Source organism: Xenopus laevis, chromosome 3L (assembly GCF_017654675.1).
Source record: "Xenopus laevis strain J_2021 chromosome 3L, Xenopus_laevis_v10.1, whole genome shotgun sequence".
NCBI classification, from domain to species: domain Eukaryota; kingdom Metazoa; phylum Chordata; class Amphibia; order Anura; family Pipidae; genus Xenopus; species Xenopus laevis.
Window position 1 is genome coordinate 87,240,152 of NC_054375.1, and position 27,495 is coordinate 87,267,646.

At 36.6% G+C, this 27,495-nt stretch overlaps 1 protein-coding gene across 2 annotated transcripts; it reads left to right on the forward strand.

The window, feature by feature from the left end:
* fam107b.L (family with sequence similarity 107 member B L homeolog) lies at window positions 1–27,495 on the forward strand. 2 transcript variants are annotated; one of them, XM_018252716.2, is made up of 4 exons: window positions 1–187; window positions 21,704–21,887; window positions 24,321–24,471; window positions 25,728–27,495. In XM_018252716.2, the coding sequence occupies exons 2-4, from the start codon at window positions 21,760–21,762 to the stop codon at window positions 25,842–25,844; spliced, it is 396 nt and encodes a 131-aa protein (XP_018108205.1). In that variant the 5' UTR covers window positions 1–187; window positions 21,704–21,759; the 3' UTR covers window positions 25,845–27,495. The 2 variants fall into 2 exon arrangements, with proteins under 2 accessions (XP_018108205.1, XP_018108203.2); XM_018252714.2 differs by lacking the exon at window positions 1–187 and adding an exon at window positions 20,364–20,436.

The window sequence follows — 27,495 nt, forward strand, 5'->3', positions numbered from 1 at the left end:
CTCTCTCCCCACCCATCAAGGCTGCTCATTTGAAGCAGGAGCTTATTGTGAAGGAAGAGAAGGCTGGGATGTGTGTGGCAAGCGGATGGTGCATGCTTCAATGTGCGAGCTGAAATCTGACATAGTAACCAGAGGGGAGTGAGCTTGTCCTGTCCCAGGGATAAGGGTGTTAGCTGCCTGGGAGGAGGTAAGTGCTCCCTTTATCTGGAGTACAGCAGCTCTATCACATTATTGTCTATGCTGGTACAATAGCAGATGGGGTATTTACAGGGGCAATGTGTTTGTAACACAGTCACCGACCCCCCTGTCTAGTGTATGACCTTTGGAGGTGACATGAAACGGACATGCTGGGAGGGATATATATGTATGAAATGGGATGTTTATGAAAAGGAAGAACGTGAAGTTCCTATCATGTCCTACTTATTCCTAAGTTATTTTCTGGCAGTATATATATATATATATATATATATATATATATATATATATATATATATATATATATATATATATATATATATATATATATATATATATATATATATATATATATATATATATATATATATTAGAACAGAGGAAAAGCCTAGCGGTGGCACTAATGGTATAGAAAGCATTTCTTCACCTGACTAGATGCTTCCTGCTTGTGAGCACACTGTGAGGCAATGAACTCTGTAAGCGGTCAGCTGCCTGTGGCCCCATTTCATTTTGTGTATGTGCCACCCTGTGATGGGTATCACAGGGATGGGCTGTGGTTGTTAAACTCTCATATTTTACTGATCAGTTGATGAGGGAGCAATTCATATTAAAGCAGCTACCTCCTGTTGCTCACCTCCAACCAACGTGGTACGGTCCATGCCTATATAAAGCTGTGGGGGCAATTTCACTTTTTCTTTTAAACCTCACACTGGATAAATTGCCACTAATTGCCATACATTGCTTTTGTGGTTTATCTCACAGAGGCATGTTCAACTGGCACCCCCCCCCCCCTCCATTTACAGCCTCCACCTCTGCATGGGTGCCAAATAGTTTGTCCTGTCCACTTCAAAGTTATCCTGTTGCAGTGAGGAAAAGCAAGGTCAGATACTTATGCCAATGAAAAGGATTTTAGGGCTTGCTGGGTAATGGCTGCACTGTAGGATTCTCTAGTAGAGGGATTCCCAGCTTGACTAGCTATAGTAATTCACATTTTAAGAGCTTTGCATGTATACACAAAGTAGCTCGCTATGTGCTCTGACAGGGATAGCACTACGGATGTAGTATTATGTGACCTCTGAATTGTTCAGCTACATGCTGCTACTTTACCTTCAGCACCCAAAGGTGAATGCACTGCTGGCCAGTCACCGTACCGTTTGAATAAATGTTGACCAAACACTGAACAGGAAGCCATTTTTTCCCCTTTCTCTTGTCTCATGTATTGCAAGAGTGCTGGAATAGCCAAAAGCATGTGCTGTAGTATAACGTTCTTATTTGGTCATATGCTTCACATAAGACACTGATCTTTTTATGTTTTTATTTTAAGTTGGAAAGTCTTATACACACTAGTTCAGGGTTCAACAAAGGCTTTATTTTTCAGAACGTCCCTAGATACCAGTTCTACATCCTTTGCTACAACAACTACCTGTTATTCATAAGAGTTCCCCGCCCAGCGTGACTCTTCAAGTGTCTCTTTGTCACTTCTGCCTCTATGTCATCTCGGTGTAGTTGGAATGCTGACATGACCATTCATATTTGTTTCCCTTCACTGAAGCTTAGCTTGTGTATTTTTCCCTAATCCAGATTTTTGAGTTCTCCAAGCATGATAATATATGCATACTGGCCATAAATACTGCTTTTAACAAGAGCATGAAAAGAGGCAAGTCACAGACAAAGACTAATATTCAGAATAGAAACACATACATGTAGAATAGTATGAATGAACTATGTTACGACACACTCCTATATGAACCCTTCACAAACGGTTGCCTTATTACCGTGACCGCAAACTTTTAATTTTCTGCACTTGATGTCCATAGCAAATCAATCCTTATGGTATTTTTTAATGTTTAATTTTTTTTTAAGCAGCCTTAAGGGATGGTGCTCCAAAGTAAGGAATACATTTAGATTGTAAACTCTTTTGAACAGTGCCCTCTTCACCTTTGTATCAGTTATTGGTAGTTTTTTATGTTCAATGTACATACTCATTTATTGTTCATTGCTGAGGAATATGTTTACTCTTTATAAGTGTGTTAATAATAAATATCTCTGGGAGAACCCAGATCTTAAGCATTAGCTGTAATATATTTTACACTAGAAAATTGGTTTATGTATAGGCTGGAAGTCTATGATAACTGGGCCAACAAGCTACCAGAATCCAATAAAAAGTTTTAGATAAACATGATGCATTATTACCTACACTTTATTTTTATTTAAATGTTACTTAAAATCACATAAATGTGCTATACATATATATCAGGGAGCAGTAATTTATTCTTAAATAACTTTATTATACTCAGCTGTCTGTAAATTTTATTGTACCCAGGGGCAGAAAAAGATTCAGGAAGGCCACTGTACAAGACATTAAGGCTATGGGCAACACAGGCTGTTGTCTGACTGCCTATTTTTGCAGGCTGAGATTAGCAGAACTAATGCCAAATGCCATAATACGCAGGCTGACAGCAGCTGGAGCTTCTAACACAACCATTCCAGAGTGAGTTAGTAACTGGTCCATATATGGGTCACACCACACCCTGCCCCTGAGCAATATCTGGCTGGAGACTGTGCAAATCTCATGCATTTGTTGATGCTTCTAGATTTTTATTGGTCTACAAAGGCCCATGCTATGATCCAGTTGCCTGACCCCATGGCCAATGATTAAATTAGCCCAGTTTGGCCAACCCTCTTGGTGGATAAATCAGGCAATATCAATTCTATTAATGAGTGATGAGCTTAATAGCACTCCTTTTTCCTGTGGCCCTCAATGAGACCATGTTGTTAGCCTTGTGCATAAGCTTCTTTTACAGCATGAAAAGCTATATATCATTTACTGTTTATCATTTCAAATTGATAACAGGGAATCATGATGTGAATGCTATATAATAACAGTGGAATATTTTGGCATGACATAAGTAATTACCCTATAAGAGATATCGTTATACCTCACCAGGGGTACTTTTTACAGCATCAGATATAAACAGTGCTTGCCTCATAGAGCCAAATGCATTACATCATACATGAAAAAAAATATTTATTAAAAAAGCAAAAATTCTTATTTTGCAGAGTAATTCTTAATTTGGTATTTAACACATTGCAATTTTTTTTTATTGTGCATAACATAGTATTATTGCCTGCTTAAAAATGGCTTATTTTTGTATTTCAAAAATAATGACTTTTTGACTAAAGTTTTATTACATACAGTGCATACCGGTGCCAGCTATTTGAAGTGTGTCTACCACTGCTGCGTGGGGTCACTGGATACTTTGTTGGTATGCAAAAGCTATTGTAAATTTGCTTATAGGCAAAATTATTTGCACAAAGCAATGTATTTTTCATATTTTTCAGTTAACTGGGATTATGGAATAAAAGGTGTAAAGTTTGCTTTAGGGCTAATTACCCATAGAAATCGGTCAGGTCATGTCCGGTTTTACTGGTCCCCTGTTTAAATATAAACATGTTATTGGTTGCCACAGATTATATCACCTGGTAGAAACCGGGCCATTTGCAAACAAGGGAATTTTATTTATTACATTCCAACTATACAACTATTCTGGTTTGCTCAGTACACACTGTTAATTCACACAAACAACCCCCTTTTTATGAGGAGACCTCTTTAAATCAGAGGAATCAAATGGGGAAATCCTTCAGTAAGAGCGGACAGTAAGCAGATGATTAGGATCTGGCTTCCCTCCATCAAAAGCCCAGTTATGTGTAGAAATGGATCAGCTGGCACAAATCCATCCTCATAGCTGCAGTCACTGTACTGCCTGGTGCTTTATAATCTAATGATATATGCAGGGATTCACTTGGATTGCAATTCATCCATAAGACTAAGGTTTTATGAAAGTCACCAAATCATATAATACGCTCTTTAATGGATTTTTTTTAAGGCACTGCTGCCCTTGAAATCAATGGGATCTGTAATTTTTCATACAATTTTTCTTATATTCATTTTTGGGAACTCTGCATAGTTCTATCCAAGGCACAATAATGTTCCAGTCACAGGATACGTGTTGCTTCCAGAATGCCAGCACTGCAGTGGAAACTCCGCATAAGCACAAAACCTTTTCTCTCCAGTTTTTCTCTTTCTGAACCTTAGACCATGGAATCAAAATAAATTGTAGTTTAAATAAATCTTTAAGGCCCTGTGAAAGTTAACATCTTGCAGTTTCGATCAATGATAATATTATAGCAACTTAATTTTAGCAGAGACTTATGCTTTGTAAACTATGTTTAGCAATTTTTATCATTAATTGTCTTCTTTTTAAAAAGGCAAATATTTTACACACTTTCCACCAGGTAGGTGTAATTTGTACTCCTGGATGAGCTACTAAACTTCAACTCCCAGCATACTTCTAATGGGGAGTTCTAGGATGTATTTTATTAAAATCTGTAGGATTATATGTTGTAGGTTGTCCATTACACTTGTTAGTTTGTGATTTTCCTAAAACTGTTCCTTCAAATGTTTACAAATTATTATTGGCATCCATTCGCATTTGTCACACCGCAAATAATAAACCTATTTTTTAACACAACGCTCATTAACCAGTCGGGGGGCAGTAGTAATTTAGATCTTTTTGCCCAAGATTTATTCTGCAAAGCTACTTGTGCCTGGCTGTGGGCCTGACCACAGGAAGTGTTGATGGATAGTGTTACAAACACAGTTCCAAACATAGTCAGAGGTAGATGAACCAACAGCATTATGTGGTAGACTGGTATGTAATATAAAAGAATTGCAGTTAATATATCCACATCAGCCAATATATAATATATATTGTCTTTCTTTGCAGTATCAATCTTAAAAACAGGGACAATGCTCCTACAATTTCCAAAAAAAAGTTCATTATTATGCACTTTTATTTATGATTAGTGCTGGGCAGATTTTGATGCTAAATATTTCCATCCAAGTGATAATTAATTCAGTGACTTGCATTTCATTTATTCAATTTAATTCACATTACCCCCCCAATTCTGGTATTCTAAAATAATTGAAAGATGTGACTGAATTGCTTTGTCGGAAAATTTCTGTCTCGTGTTCTGTATTACGAAGTCCGTTATAATGGTGTTTTTGGAACTACTTTATGTTTGTGCATTAGCAATGCACTCTGTTACCGAAAAAGTCTATTTGTTATTAAATGGTGTGATACTGATATTGCCTAGTCATTATTTTTAATTGTGTGTCTCTGAATCATTCTCTCAGTTTAGTGCTCTAAAGGTAAATCTGCCAAAAGAAATAACCCCAATAAGATTTTGTAGATTTGTGCCTCTTTCATAGTAATCTGGTGAATGTATTTGTACTGCCCCTTCATGCTTATTTAGCAAAAGATGGGAAGCTTTTTGGAACAAGTTCCTAATTTTTGTGAGTTTATCCACACCCCTTTACCCATCACTCTTTAGGTATATTTACCCCCCGCCCCCAGTTTGTCATTTGCTCTATTCCTTCACATTGCTGTCTAATTAACCACCTCAATTAATGACTAGAGAAAAGTTACTATGTTTATGATGGATGTGTTTATTTTGAGGCAATAATCATCATCTTAGCCATTACAATTGTGAGTTCTATGTTAATTAGTCTTAGGATAAATACTTGATTTATTTTTAAATTGTTAGCTTTGCCTTTGCAACAATGTCCTCGGAGAAGACTTGCATCTGTTTCTGCTTCTCAGCCGGGCTATTGGTAGTGCTTGGTTCTTAGAGGTTATAAGACATATTTAGTTTCATGTGTAGTGGCACTTATAGTAGTTTCTATTCTAAATTCTGTTAAAAAAAAAAAAAGTCTGTTCTATGAAAATTTCCCCAACACAGGATAATCAAACTTTTTGGTTCTTTTCAGAGTGAGTCTTTGCACTTTACATAGCAATGTAGTACATTCTAGGTCTTCCAGTATTCCCTGCTGCCATCCTACCTTTGTAGCATCTGATCTTTCAGTATGACTATATCCACCCACCACTGAATTAATAATCATGGTGTGCAATAAAATAGTGTCCAGATTATCATAGACAAACACTTGAATGTAAGTGGCATTTATTAAACAGTTTCCGTATGTGGAAGTATCCATAAATAACTTTTAAAATATGAACAAGCAAATGAATATAGCATTTTTTTATTCTTGTTTCTCCAATTCTCTTTTACAGCTGCCTACTAATAAAAAAACAGTAGCAAAAAATTACTTAGATATAACATAGTACATATATGAACAAACTCTTACAAATGAATGAAATCTGACTTTGCTCTGCAGCTTATCCTGTTAAGAAGATGATAACAGTTTTTCTCTGCCGGGTGAGATTTGATCTTCAGATATGTTGTATCACTATATCTTCTTCAGAAGTTACTATAAATGGGAAGTGGTATCGCAAATCACCAAATGATCTGTGTAAATGGCAGACTACTTTGTTTCAATCTGCTTGGTTATCACTACCAATACCTTCTGTATTCAACGGTTGTGAAAAAAGACCCTATCCGTTTCTATTGATGCTAAATGACTTTATCGAGTATAAAAACTCAAGTTCTATAAATGTTTTGATCCTAAAAAATGGGGTTTATTTTGCATCTAGTGTTGAAAGGAAGCCAATAACTAGTGCTCCTAACGTAATTTGAGAAATATTTGCCTGCTGATTTTCCCTTATTATTGGATAGTTCACACAGTGTGCTTTTCTGAGCTTTAAACAAAAGGAATCCTGAGTAAAGACAACAGTTTTTCTGTAATTACTGTGTTTATTTAAGGAACAAAGTTAGCCAAAGGGCAAATAACTTCAGGTCGCTATATTTATTGTAAGCTGTTTTTTTTTTTAATATAAAGGGTTTACCGCTCTGACTTCAGGAAGGTGCCATAACAGACAGTGGGTGGTGGTTTTGTGTGTTGTTGCACAAAATTGCCCAAAAGTCCCAGAAGTGTGTTTTTAAGTAGGCAAGCTTCCCATTGATATCCATAGGGATGGACAAGTGACAAGCAGCAGGGATGTTTCTGAGGCAGGAGCTGCCTCAAACGACTCCTGCAATGCCTTTCCTGCACAGGGGTCGGGGGGGGGTGGTGCATTGCTAGTGCAGAGAACAAAATTTTTAAACCAGAAAGGTACCAGGGGTGGCTTTTTTGCCACCCCTGGTAACCTAGTTGGCGCTAAAGCATAAATGTTGGTGCAGGGCACACTGGTAACTCATGTATTAATCAGACCGAAGTTAGTGGATAAAAAATTAATACTTAATTTACATAACTCGTCACTTTTATTATGTATTTGTTTAAATTCTAAGCAATGTTTCAATTGTTTTTCTTATTTTTATAGTTTTATAGTTATTTGCCTTTTTCTTCTGACTCTTTGCAGTTTTCAAATGGGCGTCGCTGACCCCTTCTTAAAAGCAAATGCTTTGTAAGGCTACAAATGTATTGTTATTGTTACTTTTTATTACTCATCTTTATATTCATGCCTTCCCCTATTCGTATTCCAGCCTCTACTACCTATACCAAAATGTCAAAGCCCATAAGATGTCATGGCATAACCAGGGCCCTACCAAAAGGCAAACACTGAAGCCTTGGTCAAAAAGTATAATCTTCATAAGACACTTTTTTTAAGCACCCTGTCTTGAATGTAACCAATAGGATAACAAACCCCAACCAGCAAGGCAGGCAATCTGAACGGCAAATTACAAAGCATTCAAGTAGCATAAACCCTATGCCGCGAGGGCGGCAGTCTATCTATGTGAGTTGGTGTCTGCGAACTTTTCATTAATAGGATGTGGTGCATATCAAAATGTGTACCCTGCAGAGTGTTCAGGGCACCATCTTTTTGTGGTTGCTCTAGAATTACCATGCAGTATTCATGTTTAGAATCGGGGGCATAAGGGAGTAGGGGGCATAAGGGAGTTATGGACCATTTTACAACAAACGATTTCTTGTACGGGGCATTGGTTATGGTCCAGGATAACTACAGATTCCTTCTGTGCTCTGTAGAATTGGGTATTGAAGAAACTGTGATCTACAGTTATCTGGAATAGATAACATTCTGGGATCCAAAATTCCTATTGAGGGACTATTACCTTCCCATTTGGGGATATTAACTTTTTATGTCCAGGTATAAAATGGAGTTGGCCAGGGAAAAGGGAAAATTGTATCATATTTAACTTGATTTTCCTTTCCTGGAGAACTCCATTTCATAGTTTCCTATCCCCTTTTCTGCAGTTTCTAGAAGCTTATCACTAGACAGCAGGGTGGGGGTGGGGGTGGGCTTTTAAAGCTTTGGGGAGGGTCCTTCTGATGGGAGCACTGGGGCGAGGCTATCCCAGTAAGTATTACATGGAGTTGTCCAGGAAAGGAAAGTATAATACAATGTAAGGAAGTATGATAAAATGGTCCCTTTTCCTTCATGTATCTTCTCTTGATCTTCCTAAACTTTCCTTTCTATGAACAGTATGGCTTTGTTGCAAGTATTGCTGTCCCTAGTTTTTTCCACTACTATCCTGTTTTTGGCAGGCCGTACCACCAGTAACTTCAAACCTGATTACCTGTCTGAGGGAGTTGCTTAGGAAAATCAGGGCCTGAGACTCCGAAAACTAATAAATAACGAAACTGCAAGCAGCAAGGATGTCTCTTTATGAATTATACATTTCTGTGTGTATGTGAAATAAATACAGTCGGAGGATCTGTGCATCCATGTGAAGGTTTGCTCACATTTAGGGGCACATTTACTAAGCTCGAGTGAAGGATTCGAATGAAAAAAACTTTGAATTTCAAAGTATCGAATAATTCGATTCGAAGGATTTTATTGTTCGATCGAACGATTTATACTTCGATCGATCGAAGGATTTAAATTTGAGAGTCGAATTCGAGGGTTTGTTAACCCTCGATATTCGACCCTTGATAAATGTGCCCCTGTATGTTGATATTCCAATACGGCTTTTTTTTTTTTTTGCTTTCCTTTTTTTGCAATTTCTATCTCTTCCTCTGTTACTTGTTGTATCAGTGTTAATTTATTATTAAGAAACAGCCCCAAGTTTGTGATCATGTGATAAATATCCTACTATATGACATGGAGCAGAAGGGAATGTCAGCTGACTGGCTGGGTTTTCCTAGTGAGAATAAACTAATGGCAGGAGGGTAGCAGACATGCTTATCTGTTTTATGGGCATGTGAGTAATTGGCTGCTTGCCTGGGACATCAGTAGAGATGCCCCTAGCCTGACCTCAACACAATTACTATGCTGTTTTCACTTGGGCAAATGATAGTGTGATGTGCTGTATCAGGTAGCAAAAGCCTTCTGTGAGACACCGGAGTGATACTTGTTACAATGCAGTATTTGTTAGGAAGTATGATTTTAGATATCTAAAGGTCAAAACACTGTTAATTTTAATAACTTGCAATATATATTTTTTATAGAGTTGCTACCCAACAGGTTTGCTTTCCACTGGAATAAATGGAGAGTACTGCAGCTGCTGGGCAAATCCATGGACTGGCCTATTTCTCTAGATTCAAAAGCACTGGGACACTGACCTTACTATCAGTGTAATGTTTGTAACTGCACACAATTGTTTACAATCTTGTGTCCCATGTGGCTCTTCTTTTCAATTCTGTATAACGGAAGAGTAAATATACATAAACGGGTGGGAAAATAGTTTCTGTGTATAGTATACCATCCAAACATCTGTGTGTGTCAGTATGTGGGAATGGTGGAAAGGAACACATCTGCTTTGACCTGTGACTTATTACTGTTGGGGAACATTATTGACAAAAAATTGTCTCATGGTTCTCATTGGAACAAACTATTTTTAGAATTAAAATGTTTTTTTTTGTGTGATGAGTGGTTATTTTCTGCCTTAAGAATTGATAATCTTTATTTTTTTAAATTCATACGTTGACTCCCATTTTCCAGATGAACAGAGATGCATAATAGTAAGTTCAGTCTCTTCCTGTAGTAGGGGTGGAGTGGGGTGACAAAGGAAGCAAATGGCTTAATTTTTAGAACTCTTATTCTAATCTTCCTAGATTATCTGTACTGAAACCACACTGGTATGTTTGTGGTATGGAAACATATCTGTTTTGTCCATGAATTTGCACATGGGTGCCACTGTTGTTCTCTGGTTGAAAAATGGTGACAATCAATACCATACCATTAAGAGTGAGATACTAGCAATTCTTTCCAAGCTCAGATATTCCTTTGAAATAAATAATAGTAATACTTCATACAGTATTAAATTGCAGTGCTTCTTTAATTTGAGAATAATCTCTTTTTATTAAGGTTAAGTTGCAGTGATATTTGACAATACTGGCCATGTGTTTAGGGAAGCATAGCTAAGATGTATTGCCATTTTCATGGTAGCATGTGCCCATCCTAGATGGGTATCGGCAATACAGGAAATGTGTAATTGTGTTGTTTCCTGACTAACCATGCCCAGTATTTGGTTGATTAATAGAAAATTACCAGTAATTTATTAAACTGGTACAGTACAAAGAAGGGGAGTTCCTTTTAGGGATGCACCGAATCCACTATTTTGGATTCGGCCGAACCCCCGAATCCTTCGCGAAAGATTTCGGCCGAATACTGAACTGTACCCTAATTTGCATATGCAAATTAGGGGTAGGAAGGGGAAAACATTTTTTACTTCCTTGTTTTGTAACAAAAAGTCATGCGATTTCCCTCCCTGTCCCTAATTTGCATATGCAAATTTGGATTCGGTTCGGCCAGGCAGAAGGATTCGGCCGAATCCAAATCCTGCTGAAAAAGGCCGAATCCCGAACCGAATCCTGGATTCGGTGCATCCCTAGTTCCTTTATCCTGCCTGGTGTTCCCTGCCTAATGTTTTTATATTCATGAACCCCTGCAATGAGCAGAAGAGTAAATTATTGCAGCCTGTTGTGCTCAAACTGTCCAGCTAGGATTTTTTTAATGATTCACATCTGAGCTGCTGCCTGTTGACTTGTGACCTTCAGACAACTTCTAGATTAATTGGAAACAGTGAAATGCTAAACCCAAAAACATCCAGTATTTAATTCCCATAGCAAATGATGGTATCCTGACAAAAACGAAGATCCAACTGTTACATTGGGCTGTCTATAGGAAAAAATCCAACATAAATGGTAACTTGCAAAACTGTGACTTTCTTCTGCACGTAGAGCTAGTTATTTGCCTTGATTTTATGTCCTTTTGAACTATAGTAATTGTAACATGTATTGTGGAAAATGCTTCATTACTGCATCTGTTTTTTTTTCTCGAATAGATTTCCAATGTAATGTTCCCTCTTGTGTATGTTCTATTAATTAGAGGATACGTTTGATCTAATAGATAACCGTGCATTTCATTGTTCTTTGAAGAAGTAATAAAAGCCACAATGCTGCAAAATATGCTGGCGCTATATAAATATATGTTAATAATGTTAATAATAATTCTACTTTAAATCAGTTCTTAATTAATAATGTATGCATTCAGGCTGCAAATTATGCATGTGAATAGATGGTTCATGTTTACTCTTTGGGTTTTCTGAACAAATATATATATATTTTTTTTCAGGTCAGTTTGAGTTTGACAGAGTTATACAACTTAGTGACATTCATCAGGTTATACATATGCAGTTTCACAACATGTTTACAGTACAGGTATCCAATAAAAGAGCTTCTGTGAACCCCTTCATCATGCCTCCAATTATCTTTATTATTTTTTATCCAATTAAACTAAATTACTGTTGCGGGGCAAACTTCAGTAGCCAGGGGTTCCAGATCTTATGGAACTTGTTCTGGCAGCCCTTCCACCTTGCTAATAGGTATTCTGTATTGGCAAGGTTAGCCATTTCCGCGACCCATTGGTCAACTCCAGGGGATGTTGTCTTTTTCCAATTTAGGGTGATCGATCTGGAATAGAGCTTTGCTTAGGAACACTGCCATGTGGGAATCTACTCCCAACCCTATCTGTACATTCAGAAGGCATAGTATAGGGTCATTTAGACTTTCACACCCTGACATTTCAACTAGTATCTCCAGGGCCTTTACCCAGTAGTCTTGCATTGCGGCGCAACTCCAGAGGGTGTGCATTAAGTCACTATTTGCCTGGTTACATCTGAGGCATTGAGGTGGTATATTTGGGTACATTTTGTTTAACCTGCTTCTCGTGTAATAGGCCCTATGTAGCAAGTATAACTGCAGCAATTGGTGTTTAGGAATAAATGAAACTTTTCTGGGGGCCTTAAGGCAGCTTCCCACTGAGTATCTGTAACAAATATTTGTTTTTACAGTTGATTTTGTGATAATGTTTCAGGTAATTGTAAAAATTGTAAAAAATGCAATTAAAAAAATCTAGTATTTTAGATTTTAGTTTTAAAATCCACTACAATCAATATTATTGAGCCGGTTCCTCTTTACCCCCTTTATCTGTCATATATAATCTGTATGTTAGATGTTTACATCCATATGTTGCCACTTTATTAATACAAATTTTTATTAATTGCAATTTATTGTTATTGACATTACTATTGACATTATTATGAATACTAATGACAATAACTGTTATACTTCTTGTTGTTGTTTATCTTTTTACTAGTATTATTGTTGTTAATGTTGTAATTGTTAATATTATTATTCATATTGTTGTTCTGTCCAAAGAAAGGCAACAATTTGTGTATCTGTTATCCAGGAAGTTCTGAATTATGGAAAGGCCGTCTCCCCTAGACTCTATTTTGTACAAATAATCCAATTTGTTAAACATGATTTCCTTTTTCTCTGTAATAATAAAACAGTACCTTGTACTTGATCCCAACTGAGTATAATTAATCTTTATTGGAGGCAAAACCAGCCAATTGGGTTTATTTATTGTTTACATGATTTTCCAGTAGACTTAAGGTATGAAGATTTAAATTATGGAAAAACCCTGATGAAGATTTGCAAGGCATTGAAATTCTATCTACAAAAAATATCAGCAGCCCACCCCCACTTGATCATTTATCTGAACCCTTGTTCTTCCACATTAGAAATGTGAAGGACTTTTACAGTCAGCTTACCCCCATTTGCATGACAGTGATCCATTGTCTCTTTTATAATATTATCACTTAGCAGCTGATATATTATGAATCAAAGAGAAGGTCCTGGTTTATTGATGTAAAAAATGAGTGAGTTATCTATCATGTGAATAATGCTGAATAATCCAATGACTATTTCTTGAGCTAAACACTGCAAACTTGTGAGGTAGGTATTAGATTAAGGGGTTAGTCATCAAAGGTCAAGTTTTAGAGGTTTGTGAGGTTTTTTTTTATACCTTGTTGAATGAACTCCCAACTTAAATGCATTCAAAACTCAAAATCAGAGAATTCGGGAGGAAAACCCCAAAAACTCATCAAAATGAATTGAGTTTTTGGCGAAAAAGAACTCGAACATTATGAAGGTTAGGGGACCTCTCCCATTGATTTGAGCTATTTCCATGTTTGGGGTATAATACATATTGAAAATATTTTTACCTGACTAAAAAATACCCTTGACAACTCAAATTGTTTGGGTAAAAATAACCCCTAAGTGTATAAAACGCCTCCCTCCTTCACCCTTTGCTGTAACTGTTTTGTCCATTATGCAGGGGAATTATCTGTGCGCTAATATTCTGTCTTGCAAGGACCAAACACAGAATAGCTTCAGTTTTACAGCTTGCCCTAATAGCTCAAGAAGAAAACACAGATTTTTTTTTCCAACATACAGCTATGAACGTGCAACTTTATTGAAAGCATAGTACAAATTTCAAGGATTTGTAACACTGTATAGTATTGTAATATAAAAACTACATGGTACAGTATTTAATCTCTACATATTTATATGTATTCATGTATTTAGGCTTGTCTTCCCTGTGTGTAAGAGATACAGAAGGAAGGAAGTCCCTGCCCCGTGTCTATTTATTACTCATGTTGATCAAGGTTGTATACTTCCCCTTTAATAAATCAGCCCCTTCATGTGAAGAAGTGGTTTAAAAAGCTAGCAATAGATCATTTCCACCTTAATGACATGGATTTGATGTTTCTGCTAATTCCTAGATAAAAGCAGCTGCATTCCCAAAAGCCTCTATAACCACGCTAGTGTTGTATATCTTTAGTCACTAGTAAGTAAAGCTCTCACTTCCAATCACTTCTGTGCAAAAAAGGAATTTAGCTTTCCTTAAAACTTTAGCATAATGCAAAGTTATCCAGAATGGGTCCAGGCAGCCGGTATGGTTCTGCCTCTTATTCTCTCCCAAATATCACCCCTGCTTTTTCTCATTGCCATTTTCTCCACTGACATTTTATACAGCAGTAGAGACAAGCCAATCCACTTCCTTTGTCCCATGAATCATACCTCCCAACTGTCCCGTTTTGAGCGGGACAGTCCCTCTTTTTACAGCTAAACCCACAGTCACGACTTTGTACTGGAAAGTCTTTTTCTCTGCACTGAACAGCTAAAAAAGAAACACTGCTTCTAACTTAATTGGCTCTTGGCAGAGAGTCCAGAATACATACTTAAGATACATTTGTAACCGTTTTGTCTCTTGGGAGAAGTTAGACTCACAGCTTAAAGGGCAATTCACCTGCATTAGTAAAACTGTAATAAAACATAAAAACTACAGAAATGTGTTCAAACTTTCATATCCTGGCAAATTTTGTAAAATGGGCATGGTAATTAGGGGGTGTGGCCGCAAAAAGGGGTGTTGCCAAAAATTTTGATGCGTTATGTGCTGCAAATGTTTTTGTCCCTCTTTCCGTTTCTAGAACGTTGGGAGGTATGTGAGTGAACTGGCCTGTGATCCACTTGACAGTGTGCACAAATTGGATTTTGCTACTAAAATGCATTTTTTAGCATATTCACTCTGAAGCCTGCCCTGTGTGTGCACTGACAGGCATACAGAAGCAGAAGGCAGTGGGTCAGCTTGTAGCCACTGGTAAATGTGTCAGCCGAAAAATAAACCCATGTTCATTAGCCCAATGGATCTAAGAGCCGCTGCTGGCCAAGCCAATATATATTCCCACCCTCTAATCTAATGCTCAGTATCAGAAAGAGAAAGTCCTGTTTTATTAGATCAGAATTCACTAAAAGTTGGAAACTTGTAGGTCCAAATGCAGCCAGGTAGGAACATCAGCTTTATGACAGGATTACAGTGGTACAGTTGGATCTTGGTTTTCTCAAGGCATTTTTAACTGCTCTGCATTCCCATTGAATTGCAGATAGATTTTAAGTTAGGTTTAGCTACACAAAAATGCTCCAAATACAGTGCTCTGCAACTGTTCTATGTATGTTTCCTATTGCTATACTACATTTTAGGTGCCACGTTATAACCTCCAACAACATATATGGTTAAAAAGTGAAAAACAGTGGAAACACTGAACCTAAAATGTCGTTGAGTATTGTTGCATCTCTGAATCAACCTTCATAACTGTGGAAATGTACCTGAATGTCGGCACACACCTAGAAATACGTCTTTGTAGGAGTACACCTGTAGTTACGTGTTCAAGCACAGCACACCTTTACTAATACATTACAATACATTAATACATTACAATACATTAATACATTACAATACATTACAATACATTAATACATACATACGATGCAGTCAAAAGCACACTTATAAATATGTTGCACATTTATCATACATATCAGAAATTAAATGTACGCAAGCAATAGAGACAATAGGCACCACCATAAGAGAGTTTTGTATTTAAAATGCTTCCTTCGATGGTTCCTTAAAATGCTTCCTTCTGCAATATACTTTTTTATTCTCCAGCTACTGGAGAGATCTGATATTGCTGTACAAGAAGCTTATCTAATCAGATGCTTCCTGCATAGGGTGCCCTCCCTGTGCTGTTAGTCAATAATGTACTTTGTGTTGTGATGCCATGTAAAAGGAAATGTTTCTATAACTTGCAGTTGGTCTACTTTTATTCTTATGAATAATTTAATGTTTCCAGCCTCTTCAATCTGGCAGTAAACCTGTATGGTTGAATCTAGCAAGGGAGTGGTATGAATGATAGACTGGAAAATAAATATGAACAACTGAAGAGAAAACACAAAAAATAACTGTTTACCCTTGTTTTTTTACTTTCCTAGTGTGTAATCGTTGGGATCACTGACTTTGTTAAAATTACTTTTTACACTTTTAGGCTGGAGAGACGCAGAACAGAAATGCTATTATTTCAGAAATTTCAAAAAGACCAATTGCAGTTGATTAATTCAGCTTAAAATGTGTAATATAGATCCTGCATTCAACAAAAAGGTGTAATATATATCACTTATTCTTAGATTTGTTTTTTTTGACAACTAAGGACATTTATAATATGTTTTTATGCTGTTAGGGCTGTAAATTACTTTGGAATTATGCATCTCAGATTGTTCATTAGACAGCCTTTTATCATAAATTAGATATAGTAATTATTTAGTGAAAATAATTTTTTGTTGGGAAAGTGTTCTGTGATTTACACTACTGAGGTGTGTTTGAGACAAAGGCCCTGCAACGTCATTCAGTCTTGTGTGTAAAATTGTCTTGGGTGTGAGCTTTTCCGTTATGGTTTCAGACAATTCTGAGGTGAGAGATATTTTGTTCATTGGCAGGAAGTTTCTTTTCAAGGTTTGTGATCAACCATTTGTAAAGTAGAATGATGTAGTAGCAGTAGCATAGAAGCTTATCAGGAAAGGAGCCATCATTTAAGATATCCTGTGTTCATAAACAATTTCTTTTCTTGGTATGTAAATACACAACAGCCTGTGTCGTGTAAGTAACCATGAATGAAGGACATTTATACCTTACAGGTTGTGTGTCATATTTGCAGTGAGCTGTGTATATGGCAGAAGATTAAAGGAGAAACAAAATATAAATCACATTAAACATTAAATCAATGTTTGGGTATTTACGTGATAACATGGTGCGTTGCTCTTGTTACAGAAACCATCACCAGCCTGGGGTACTTCTGATAGAGCACCATGCTATGATCTTCTTCCTGATCTTCTTTGGCTTGGGGCAATTGAAAAAAAGGAGCAGTGAAAAAAGACAATTGCTTTGTGGTGCATTCTTATCAGTACCCTGGGCTGGTGCAGTTTTCTGCTGGGGTATCAGTTACAAGGTTAAAATAACTGGGGGTTGTGGGGGGTGGCAGACATTCCCCAGTGATTTAATCTTTCCTTCTACTCCTTTAAAGCTCCCCATAGACGCGACGACTCTTCTTGCCGAACGACCGATTTTAGGGAAGCCCAACCAATCCTTCGAAATTATCGTGCGGTTAGTGGGATTCGAACGATCGTACATCTTATGATTTTTCGGCAGATATCTGTTGGGAAATTGATCGGCCAGGTCAAAAAATCTTTGTCGGTCCCAGTGCAATCTCTCTATGTTTGCAGGGCCAAGCAGGCAGCTCCCCTTTGTTTTCCTGGCAAATTGGTCTTTTTAGTTGATGGTAAATTCGTACGATCGTACGATCGTTCTGAGAAGATTGTGGTCCCACGATCAGGATCTGATCTTTTAAAAATCTCAACATCTATGGCCAGCTTAAAGCATAACACCCACAAAATACTGTAGATTCAACCTTATTTTGAAAGTTTAGCCTATTTAAGCTTTATTTAAAAACTTAGTGGAATGTGCAATTTTGGAAGAGAATTTTTATTGTTTTTAACCACAACCTAGTGGTTTTACCCAGAACTCCAACATATTGTGGGTGTTTGCTAAGTTTAACTTGCACATAGCAAATTCTCATTGATTACAAATTGTAGCATGCACTATTGCCCCAGGTTTTGTGTTGGGACGTCATTGCTTCTGGCACGTGTCGTTAATAACGTATTTGTGTCCAATTCACTTGCTGCTAATGAATTGTGGCTACTGATGCAGCCCATTATGGGAACTATGGAATTGCTGACCTGTCCTAATTGACTGTAATTCCTGTGTTCCCTTGCATGAATGTGTGCACTTGACCTAGTTCACTAGAGGAGAATGAGGCGTGCATTGGTGCTTGCTGCTAAATTAAAAGACCATATCTTGGCCCTAGTTCCTGTTATGACCAACTTTGCATCTATTTGTGTGCTTTGCACTTGTGAGTGTAACTTGTGGGAAATGTTCCTGATCTCATTCATAACTGGTATGAAAATGTGCTATTAGCAATTTCCTTCAGTTAGGACTATCTGTTAGGCAACATTTTGTAAAGTGTTACTTTTCTGTTTCTATGACATTTGACACTTTTTTTTGTCAGGACTGTGCCAGCTCAGTGTTTCCATCACCTTCCTTATTGCACACTCTCCTAAATATAACCTCCTTCCTTAGCCTAACTGCCACTTTTTCGATTTGTTTCTGTTTATAAACCTTACCATAATGCATAATAATACCCCACATTTGTTGGCAGCAGCTACAGGTGGGCATTCCATTTCCTGATGACTTTAATTTCTGGTCATCACCACAGCACAGTTAATACAATCTCTCCAAAACTGTAGCTTAATAAGATGGCAATGGACAGTTACTGTTCTAAAAGTAAATGGCTATTCTATACTGAAACCCGCCTCTGCAATGTGGTCAGCATCTCAACAAGAGTCAGTACAGTATCTTCAAAAATGAAGCTAAAATGCAAGGTAATTATCACTTGCTATTCTATAAATAAATAACCATTCTATATACAGACACTCCTGTTGGGTGTGAATGGTTACTACCCATTCTTTGTATGTTTTGCTGAGCATCTCTGTGAAGTACAGTATATGACTAAGCCCTATACAGATATTAAGTGGGTCGAACAGAAATCTTACCAGCCAAAGACAGCATCATATGTGTCAGGAGTTTCAAGGGCCAGAGGGTTTGTATGGGCCTTGCCATGTTAACTTGTTATCAGATCGCTTTGATTAGATCCACTGAGTGGCCAATCAGGCAGTGGGACTAGCTTTTTGGGAGTGCATTAGTAAGATGGTATGCTTTCTGGTCAGCATTAGTTTTCTGAGAAATTTATTATCAACCCATGAATTATGTACTTTGCCTAGCATGCCTTGTCTGTTCCTAATAACTTCATTTTGTCTTATTAAAAGAGCAGACTTTCCTTTTTAACTTAATTTCCATGTTCCCTTTCCTCTGTTTTCATCTGGTATTCCATTGATAGCTTGTATTGTTTTTTTTTAATTAGAAGCATCTGGTTATAGTCTCTCCATATCAATTGTTTAAAATGTGGATACAAAAACTGTTTTATTTGTATGAAAGTAAGTATTTAAGTGGTATATAATATTCTGCCATACATTATATAATTTACCTATTTCCATGCTTCTGGATAGGACACCAATAGAGTGAGTAAATTAGTGCCAACTGCCATATTATTTCTGCTAAAGTAAATACAAATACTGTGCATAACAGCAATGTAGTTAAATATGTTTCAGGTGGCCTTTGTCAAAGTAACTTTTACAACTAAATTAAGTAAATGCTGCTATAAACAGTATACCTAGAGTAATACCATGATTTAATATGGAGAGAAGCATTTATATGATGGTTCTTGCCACAGAACTGTACATAAGCCACATATAGAATTTACATGGGGAACTGGCTGGCTGTTCTGGGTTGTTCGGATACATTTAATTGCCATAAATCTTATGTATTGGTCTACACTATTCAGTTTCTGATAATATTACATACTTTTTATGGAATCTGCTCTTTGTGGTTGCTCATTTTGCCAAACTAGGGAACAGTATTAGCTTTGTAGGTTTTGTAATTATTTTGCCACAAAGGGGCGCTGTTTATTTACTAATGTTTTTTACTAATGTTGAAGTATACACTGCTCCACTTATAAACTACAATTTAAATGTAAATATAAACTACAATTAAATGTATCTGTTTCAACTTACATGTTGATTCAACTTAAGAACAAACCTACAGACCCTATATCGTACGTAACCTGTGGACTACCAGTATATAAGTACACATATATCTCCCTAAGTATCGTTACCCCTAGTTGCTGTGTCTAATTGTCTTTCCTTTTTCTTACCCTAAATGCCCCATCAATGAAGCATCTTCCAGTTCTAGATTATAATCTGCGTCGCCACTCCTGTCCATTAATTTGACTGGATGATGAGTCCTTTTTAATCACAGGCTGCACAGTTAAGAAATGTTCTTCCGTTCAACGTCACCTGAAGTCATATTTATCAGAGACTCAAAGGCCGTTCCATAAAAGGAAATATCCAATAGAAAAGTGGTTAATGAATAACCCACACTAACTATAAAATAGCACATTGCCAGTTCGTTTAGTTTCATTGCCTGTCCTATTCAGTTAAAAGGATGTCTGTTCTGTTTTGTTATACACAAGAAATGGGTATGTACTGCGGCATTTTTACAAACGTAGCATACAGTACCTTATACATTTGTGTTGTCTCCCAGTCTTATTCTTTGTGTGTGTTAGTGAAAGCCCTGGTTTATATTTGCACATTTTAGTGGACCGTATTTTCCATTTTCACTTTGACGGTTACCTGCCCCCGAATTCAACATACAGAAGCATCATTATGATGTGTGGGTCTGTGGTTTGGAAATGTTCTCACTCACCAACAGATCTTTGAAGGACTGTTTAACAATAAAGATATTCTTTAATGACAGCATCTGCATTTTTGTCCAATAACTTACTGAACTAGTGGCTTAATTTAAATAGTTAACGAGGATTAGTATTCTATTTTAATAGATATGTATACAATGGGTCTGTCCAACTGGTGTGTTTTTGGCCCGCACTCTTTCTTGCAATCTCCTGCTGTGTTTGTCTGAGACAAAGACAGTAACAAAAGTAGGAGAACAAAGTATTATTTGTCTTTGGGAAAGTGAATGTTTAAAAGAGGAAGGGAGCCATAGTTTCAATACTGTTCAACTGTGGTCACAGATGGGAGTCTTATGTGTTCTAGCAGTCCTGTCTGTTATTACTGTCCTTAATCCCGTTTTCTCTAGATCAGGATGTAATGATAACTGATGAAGTTATTAAGTAGAAATTGTGTAAATTAGAAAACATTGTGTTTTTAATTAGCAAATTATTATTTTATCCCTGTTTGTACACCAGCCTATCTATTAAAATAGTGTAGGTATAATGGACTGGAGAGATCATTTCATTTTTATTCAGTTTTCCCATGAACCAATTTTTACAAAAAGTTCTGTTTTTTCTTCTATAACCCATGTTAGCAGTTTGGATTATATTAAAGGGGAAGTACACTCCCTTGTTTAACATGCGGTCAATGAATAAGGCTTGTAATAAACCATGGCTTATCTGAATGGCTCACAAACATTTTCTGCTACTTGAAATGCCTTGGCTTTCTTAACAATGAGAGTTAAAGATATATTGCCGTGTAGTTGAAGCAATGGAGTTGAACCTTTTAAAAGGTATTTGTATAAATGGGTCCTTTTATTTTTTTTTATTTTAATTTGCTCAAATGTTCATATTAGTTAATGTTTGGACAGAGATTTTGAAATGTTATATATTATATAAGGTTTAGAAGTCCATGCTGCACAGTGGTGGCTAAAAATTGCTATTTATGCTTTGTTGTAGTTTGTGATTTCAAAACTAGTTTTTAAACAACTTGTCTTTATGTTATTCTTGTTTACAGATACTTCTGTGTTTAATTCAGACGTTGATGACCCATATCTGATTTTGAAGAACATCATGGCTGAACCTGACTACATTGATGGAGATAACTCAGAACTAATTAGACCTCACAAACTTGTCAATCCAGTGAAGACATCACGAAATCACCAAGATCTTCACCGGGAGCTACTTATGAACCAGAAAAGGTAAAATATCTGTATGTACTTAAAGGCACAACGCTTGCCCAAGTGCAGTAACCCATAGCAGTCAATAAGATGTTTACTTTTAAAAAAAAAAAAAAAAAAGGAAATTCATTTCTTGAATGATCCATTTGGACACCGTGGAAGCAGGTTAAAAAAGGGAATATGACATTGATATTTCTTTATTTTTCAGTCCTTTTAAAGGGGTTGTTCACCTTTGAGTTAACTTTTAGTATAATGTAGAGAGTGATATTCTGAGACAATTTGCAATTGGTTCATTTTTTATTATTTGTGTTTTTTGAGTTATTCCGATTTTTTTCAGCGGCTCTCTAGTTTGTCATTTCAGCAATCTGGTTGCTAGGGTCCAAATTACCCTAGCAACCACACATTGATTCGAATAAGAGACTGCAACAAGAATAGGAAAGGGCCTGAATAGAAAGATGAGTAATACAAAGTAGCAATAACAATAAATTTGTAGCCTTACAGAGCATTTGTTTTTAGATGGGGGTCAGTGACCCCCATTCGAAAGCTGGAAAGAGTCAGAAACAAAAGGCAAATAATTAAAAAACTATAAAAACTAAATAATGAAGACCAATTGAAAAGTTGCTTAGAATTGGCCATGTTCATTCTATAACATACTAAAAGTTAACTTAAAGGTGAACCACTCCTTTAAGCTGCATGCTTAGTTCTGGTTAACCTAAGATATAAGGGTTATACACAGGTTATACATATACCTAGGTCCGGAGTGCCCATGCTTTACTAATGCATCTACTAAAGGTCTACTTTTAGTGATGTTGTCCCATTATGAAATACATCTATAAAAGCATTGTTAGCATTCTGTTCCATGGAAAATATTACTTAAAGGGATCGGAAAACATGTTTTTTTCAAAACGCATCAGTTAATAGTGCTACTCCAGCAGAATTCTGCACTGAAATCCATTTCTCAAAAGAGCAAACAGATTTTTTTATATTCAATTTTGAAATCTGACATGGGGCTAGACATTTTGTCAATTTCCCAGCTGCCCTTGGTCATATGACTTGTGCCTGCACTTTAGGAGAGAAATGCTTTCTGGCAGGCTGCTGTTTTTCCTTCTCAATGCAACTGAATGTGTCTCAGTGGGACATGGGTTTTTACTATTGAGTACTGATCTAATAGATTCTTAGATCTACCAGGCAGCTGTATCTTGTGTTAGGGAGCTGCTATCGGGTTACCTTCCCATTGTTCTTTTGTTTGGCTGGGGGGGGGGAAAGGGAGGGGGTGATATCACTCTAACTTGCGGTACAGCAGTAAAGAGTGATTGAAGTTTATCAGAGCATAAGTGACATGACTTGGGGCAGCTGGGAAATTGACAAAATGTCTAGCCCCATGTCAGATTTCAAAATTGAATATGAAAAAATCTGTTTGCTCTTTTGAGAAATGGATTTCAGTGCAGAATTCTGCTGGAGCAGTACTATTAACTGAATCATTTTGAATTTTTTTTTCCCATAACAGTATCCCTTTAAATCTTATAGTTATTTATAAGGTAATTTATATTGCTATATTTAACAAAAAACTATTTCTTATGTAACCTTAAAGGGGAGGTTCACCTTTATGTTAACTTTTAGTATGATATAGAATGGCTAATTCTAAGCAGCTTTTCAATTGACTTTCATTTTTTATTTTGTATCGTTTCTAAATGATTTTCTTTCTTCTTCTGACTCGTTCCAGCTTTCAAATGGGGGTCACTGACCCCATTTTAAAAACAAATGTGCTGTAAGGCTAGAAATGTATTGTTATTGCTACTTTTTATTACTCCTCTTTCGATTCAGGTCTCTCCTACTCATATTCCAGTCTCTTATTCAAATCATTGCATGATTACTAGGGTAATTTAGACCCTAGCAACAGAAATTGCAAACTGGAGAGATGCTGAATAAAACGCGAAATAACTCAAAAAACATAAATAATAAAAAATGGAAACCAATTGCAAATTGTCTCAGAATATCACTGTCTACATCATACTAAAGGTTAATTTAAAGGTGAACAACCACTTTAATGCAATTCATATCAGAATAACAAGCATGAAATAATAGGGTGATTTAGTCAAGCTATTTTTTTGACAGTGTCTTGAGATCTACTGATCACCAGCTAAAGGTCTATTGGTAGATACTGATCTACCTTTTGGGTACCCCTGACCTAGGTTATAATATCCACAGAAGAAGCATTCTTGGCGGTTATCGGAGCTTGCCTTGACTAAGACATTCTATCTACATGGACTGTAACAAAACCACTTATTTTTCAACTATCATAGTTTTATATTTTTCTTTTATGGAGATGCTTCTGAAAGCACTATGACAGTCAAATACTGCCTTGCTTTTTTTTCTCTTTGTTCTGGTTAAACTTTATTTTTGAATAAATACATGTGAAAAGTAAGGAGTAATTACAGATTTTGTCATTCACAGAGGACTTTCCCCACAAAACAAACCAGAATTACAGAAAGTGATGGAGAAAAGGAAGAGGGACCAAATAATTAAAGAGCAAAAGGTAGAAGCAGAACAGAAAAAGACAGAGTTTGAAAAAGAGCTTCAGAAACGGCACCAGATGTTAGAGGAGGTAAGCAAGGGAAGACCACAGCCTGCTAATCATTCTCCAAATGCTGTTGGATACAAGCCATCTTACAAAAATCTGGTAGTTTATTTTAAGCTCATAACTTTATCACAAAAAGAGAACGGTGGTATATATATTGTAACCACAGAGGGAAAAAATCACCTCTCCTGGAATGATGTTTGTAAGGAATGAAAGGAATTTTTATTAGCTTAAATTGATAAGGTAACTGTGACCGTATTGTGCAGCGTAGTAAGGGAGAGCACTGCACTATAATTGTACAGCTGGGTAATAGTATTTAGCTCTGGGCTTACATTTTAGAGGTCTTTTCAAAGCAGACATTATAGCTGGATGCTGGGAATAAAACCAATCCCTGAATAATTCAGGTGCATCCATAAAGTAAGCCCAGGAGAGGTCTCTTATTCTCGGAGGACATTTTACCTTGTCTGGAGATTTGCATTGCCTCAGAACCAGTAACTGTTACAAATCTGAATGGCAACATCAAGTATATTTACAACTTTCTGGGTCTCCTTATTGGGCCAACAAACGGATGGATTTATTTCTGTAGGGTGCCAGGAATTCCATCCTCCTGTGTATGTTAACATCTTAGTAAATGTGTACAGTATATTAAGTTTTATTTATTCCAGTGTTTTTGACATGGCAGTTTTATTATTCTCTTATAAAAATGTATAGCCTAGCTTCTAAACATAAATATTAGGCTACCCGATGCTTGCCTGGGATTCACAAAGGCTGTTTTATTTTCAGAACTGTGCGATTTTATTTTGTTTATACGGAAGTGCCAAAGTGTTAACTGTTAATAAAAAAAAAATATTTGGCTGGGTAAAAAACAGCACAAAGTTTTCACTAGATGTCATAACCCATATACTGGTTTCTTGGGTGATATCTGTTTTGTAGACCTGGTGCAGAATGTGTAACTTCTATTATATTAGTCTCTAGTCTATATATGCTTATTGGAAACTCATGTTGTAATGTTTTAAAGCAAGGATATCCCAATTCTGTCCTTCAACTCTTTGTAAATGATTCCCACAATCCTCAGGCATTCCTGAATGAGTGCTTTCAGGAAATGATAGAAGGCTGCTTTTTATTTCTATACAGACTGGTGTGGTTAGGCAGATATATGTGTATCGCTACTATGTGTGCATTCTGTGATTATAATGTGAAATTATGGTGTCTCATGCCAGATTCTATTTGCTGACACAATTTATTGTTCCTATTTGCTAAAGTAATCTTATATTGCATTACAGATGGAAATGGAGAGTCAAAAGATTACAGAGGAGCAGGAAAATAAACCAGAGTTTCTCAAGGTCAAAGGCAATCTCAGGAAAATGAATCAGGAAATATCAGAAGCCAACAATTCTTAAATGTACGGCTTCCAAGGATGTCGGGGAATTGATATTAAATATATATTTTTGCTTGTATGTTATTGGGGACCTACCTTGCAGGAAAACTCCACAGAGATATTTCATCCTTGACATTTTCAGAGACTTAATGACTGCAAAACACCATGAAAGAGGATAGAAAACACTTGGATGGAACAGGATTGATACTGAGCGGTCAGCTATCAAAGTGTCCTTTCATAAATGCTGGACATCGCGGAAATCATAGGTGTTGCTTTAGCTTTATCTGAGCTATATGCAAACAATGATTTCTATATACTATTGCAGGGTCCTATAACATGATCTAGAGATCGTCACTGTGCAGTAAAATATCTTTTTTTTATTTTAGGCTACAAGAAGGTGTGGTGGCAGATAAATTTAACATTATAACTGGTTAACATCTATCAGATTTTTAGATTGCACTGGTTTTATACAGAATGTATAGGACTGTTTACAGTTCTTTTTCCCCCCTTGTTGGAATATGCCTGAACTTGCAAACCGAGCTACTGTATAGAGTGTTTATGGACTTAATACTGCATTGCCACCTTTCTTTGGCAGTTGCATAAAATGACCTTCTTAAAATGGTGTGAAGGTCTGTAATGTGTAAAATATTTGTTTAGTTTCTCTTTGGACATTCTCTAGTGGACTGACTATTGTAATGGAAGCCTTTTAATTTTTTTCCTCCAGACAGGACTGTACAGCAATGGAGGGAAACTGCTATACATTTGTCATAAATCCTAACAACTACCATTGGCTACAATTCTGCTGAAATGACTAGATTAGGCACTTTGGTGGTTACTGATCTTCAGCTTCCATGAGTCTCAGCTGAATGAAATGGCAGCTGCAGTTCAGCAAAGCACCAAGGTGATTGTTGTGTATTCAGTCTCTTTAGCCACATACCCCCCCCCCCCCCTTAGGAGTGATTGCTCTTTCTTCTTTTTTGCTATAATCAACTAAAGTCTGTTACAGTCTTAAACATAATGCCAATTTGTGTTTTCACTATAATAACAGGCTGTGCCTGGAACAGCCTTATTTGTCATAAAAAGCATTTACTTGTTTTAAACAAGCTTAAAACAGTGTGCTTATTTGTTAGCGAGAGAACTATTGGTTCAGCGTTATGGTGTGTGGTTTCACCTGATCCTAAATTTCCTTTAGTCTGAATAGCCAAAATTCAAAAAGGTGTGAGCAGGCTTAAGTTAAATAGTATTCTATTATTGGGCATATTGTTAGACAGGGTGTCCGTCTAGTCGGAACGTCTATATAAGTGGCAGATCTGTAAGCAATAATAGTTATAACATTATTGGTTAATCGGAATGATGTGGGGAAGACTCCTACACAAAAGTGCTCTCCAGTTCATGTAATTTGTCTAATGTGCCATATTTTTAGAGAGTAGATTAACATCTTGCTTGGTAGATTCCATGTTTTACCTTTATTATTAACTGCTTTATGTGGGAAATCCAAAATTCAGTACTTTGCTCTGCAATACAGCATGATAGAAACCATTCAGCAGTTCATTTTTCTATTTCCATTTTGGGATATTAAATGGTGCCCATTGCTGCAGTGTAATATTTGCAAATGATTAACGTTCACCGAACTGTTTGCTTGCAAGGCGTAATTGTTATCATAATGGGAAAAG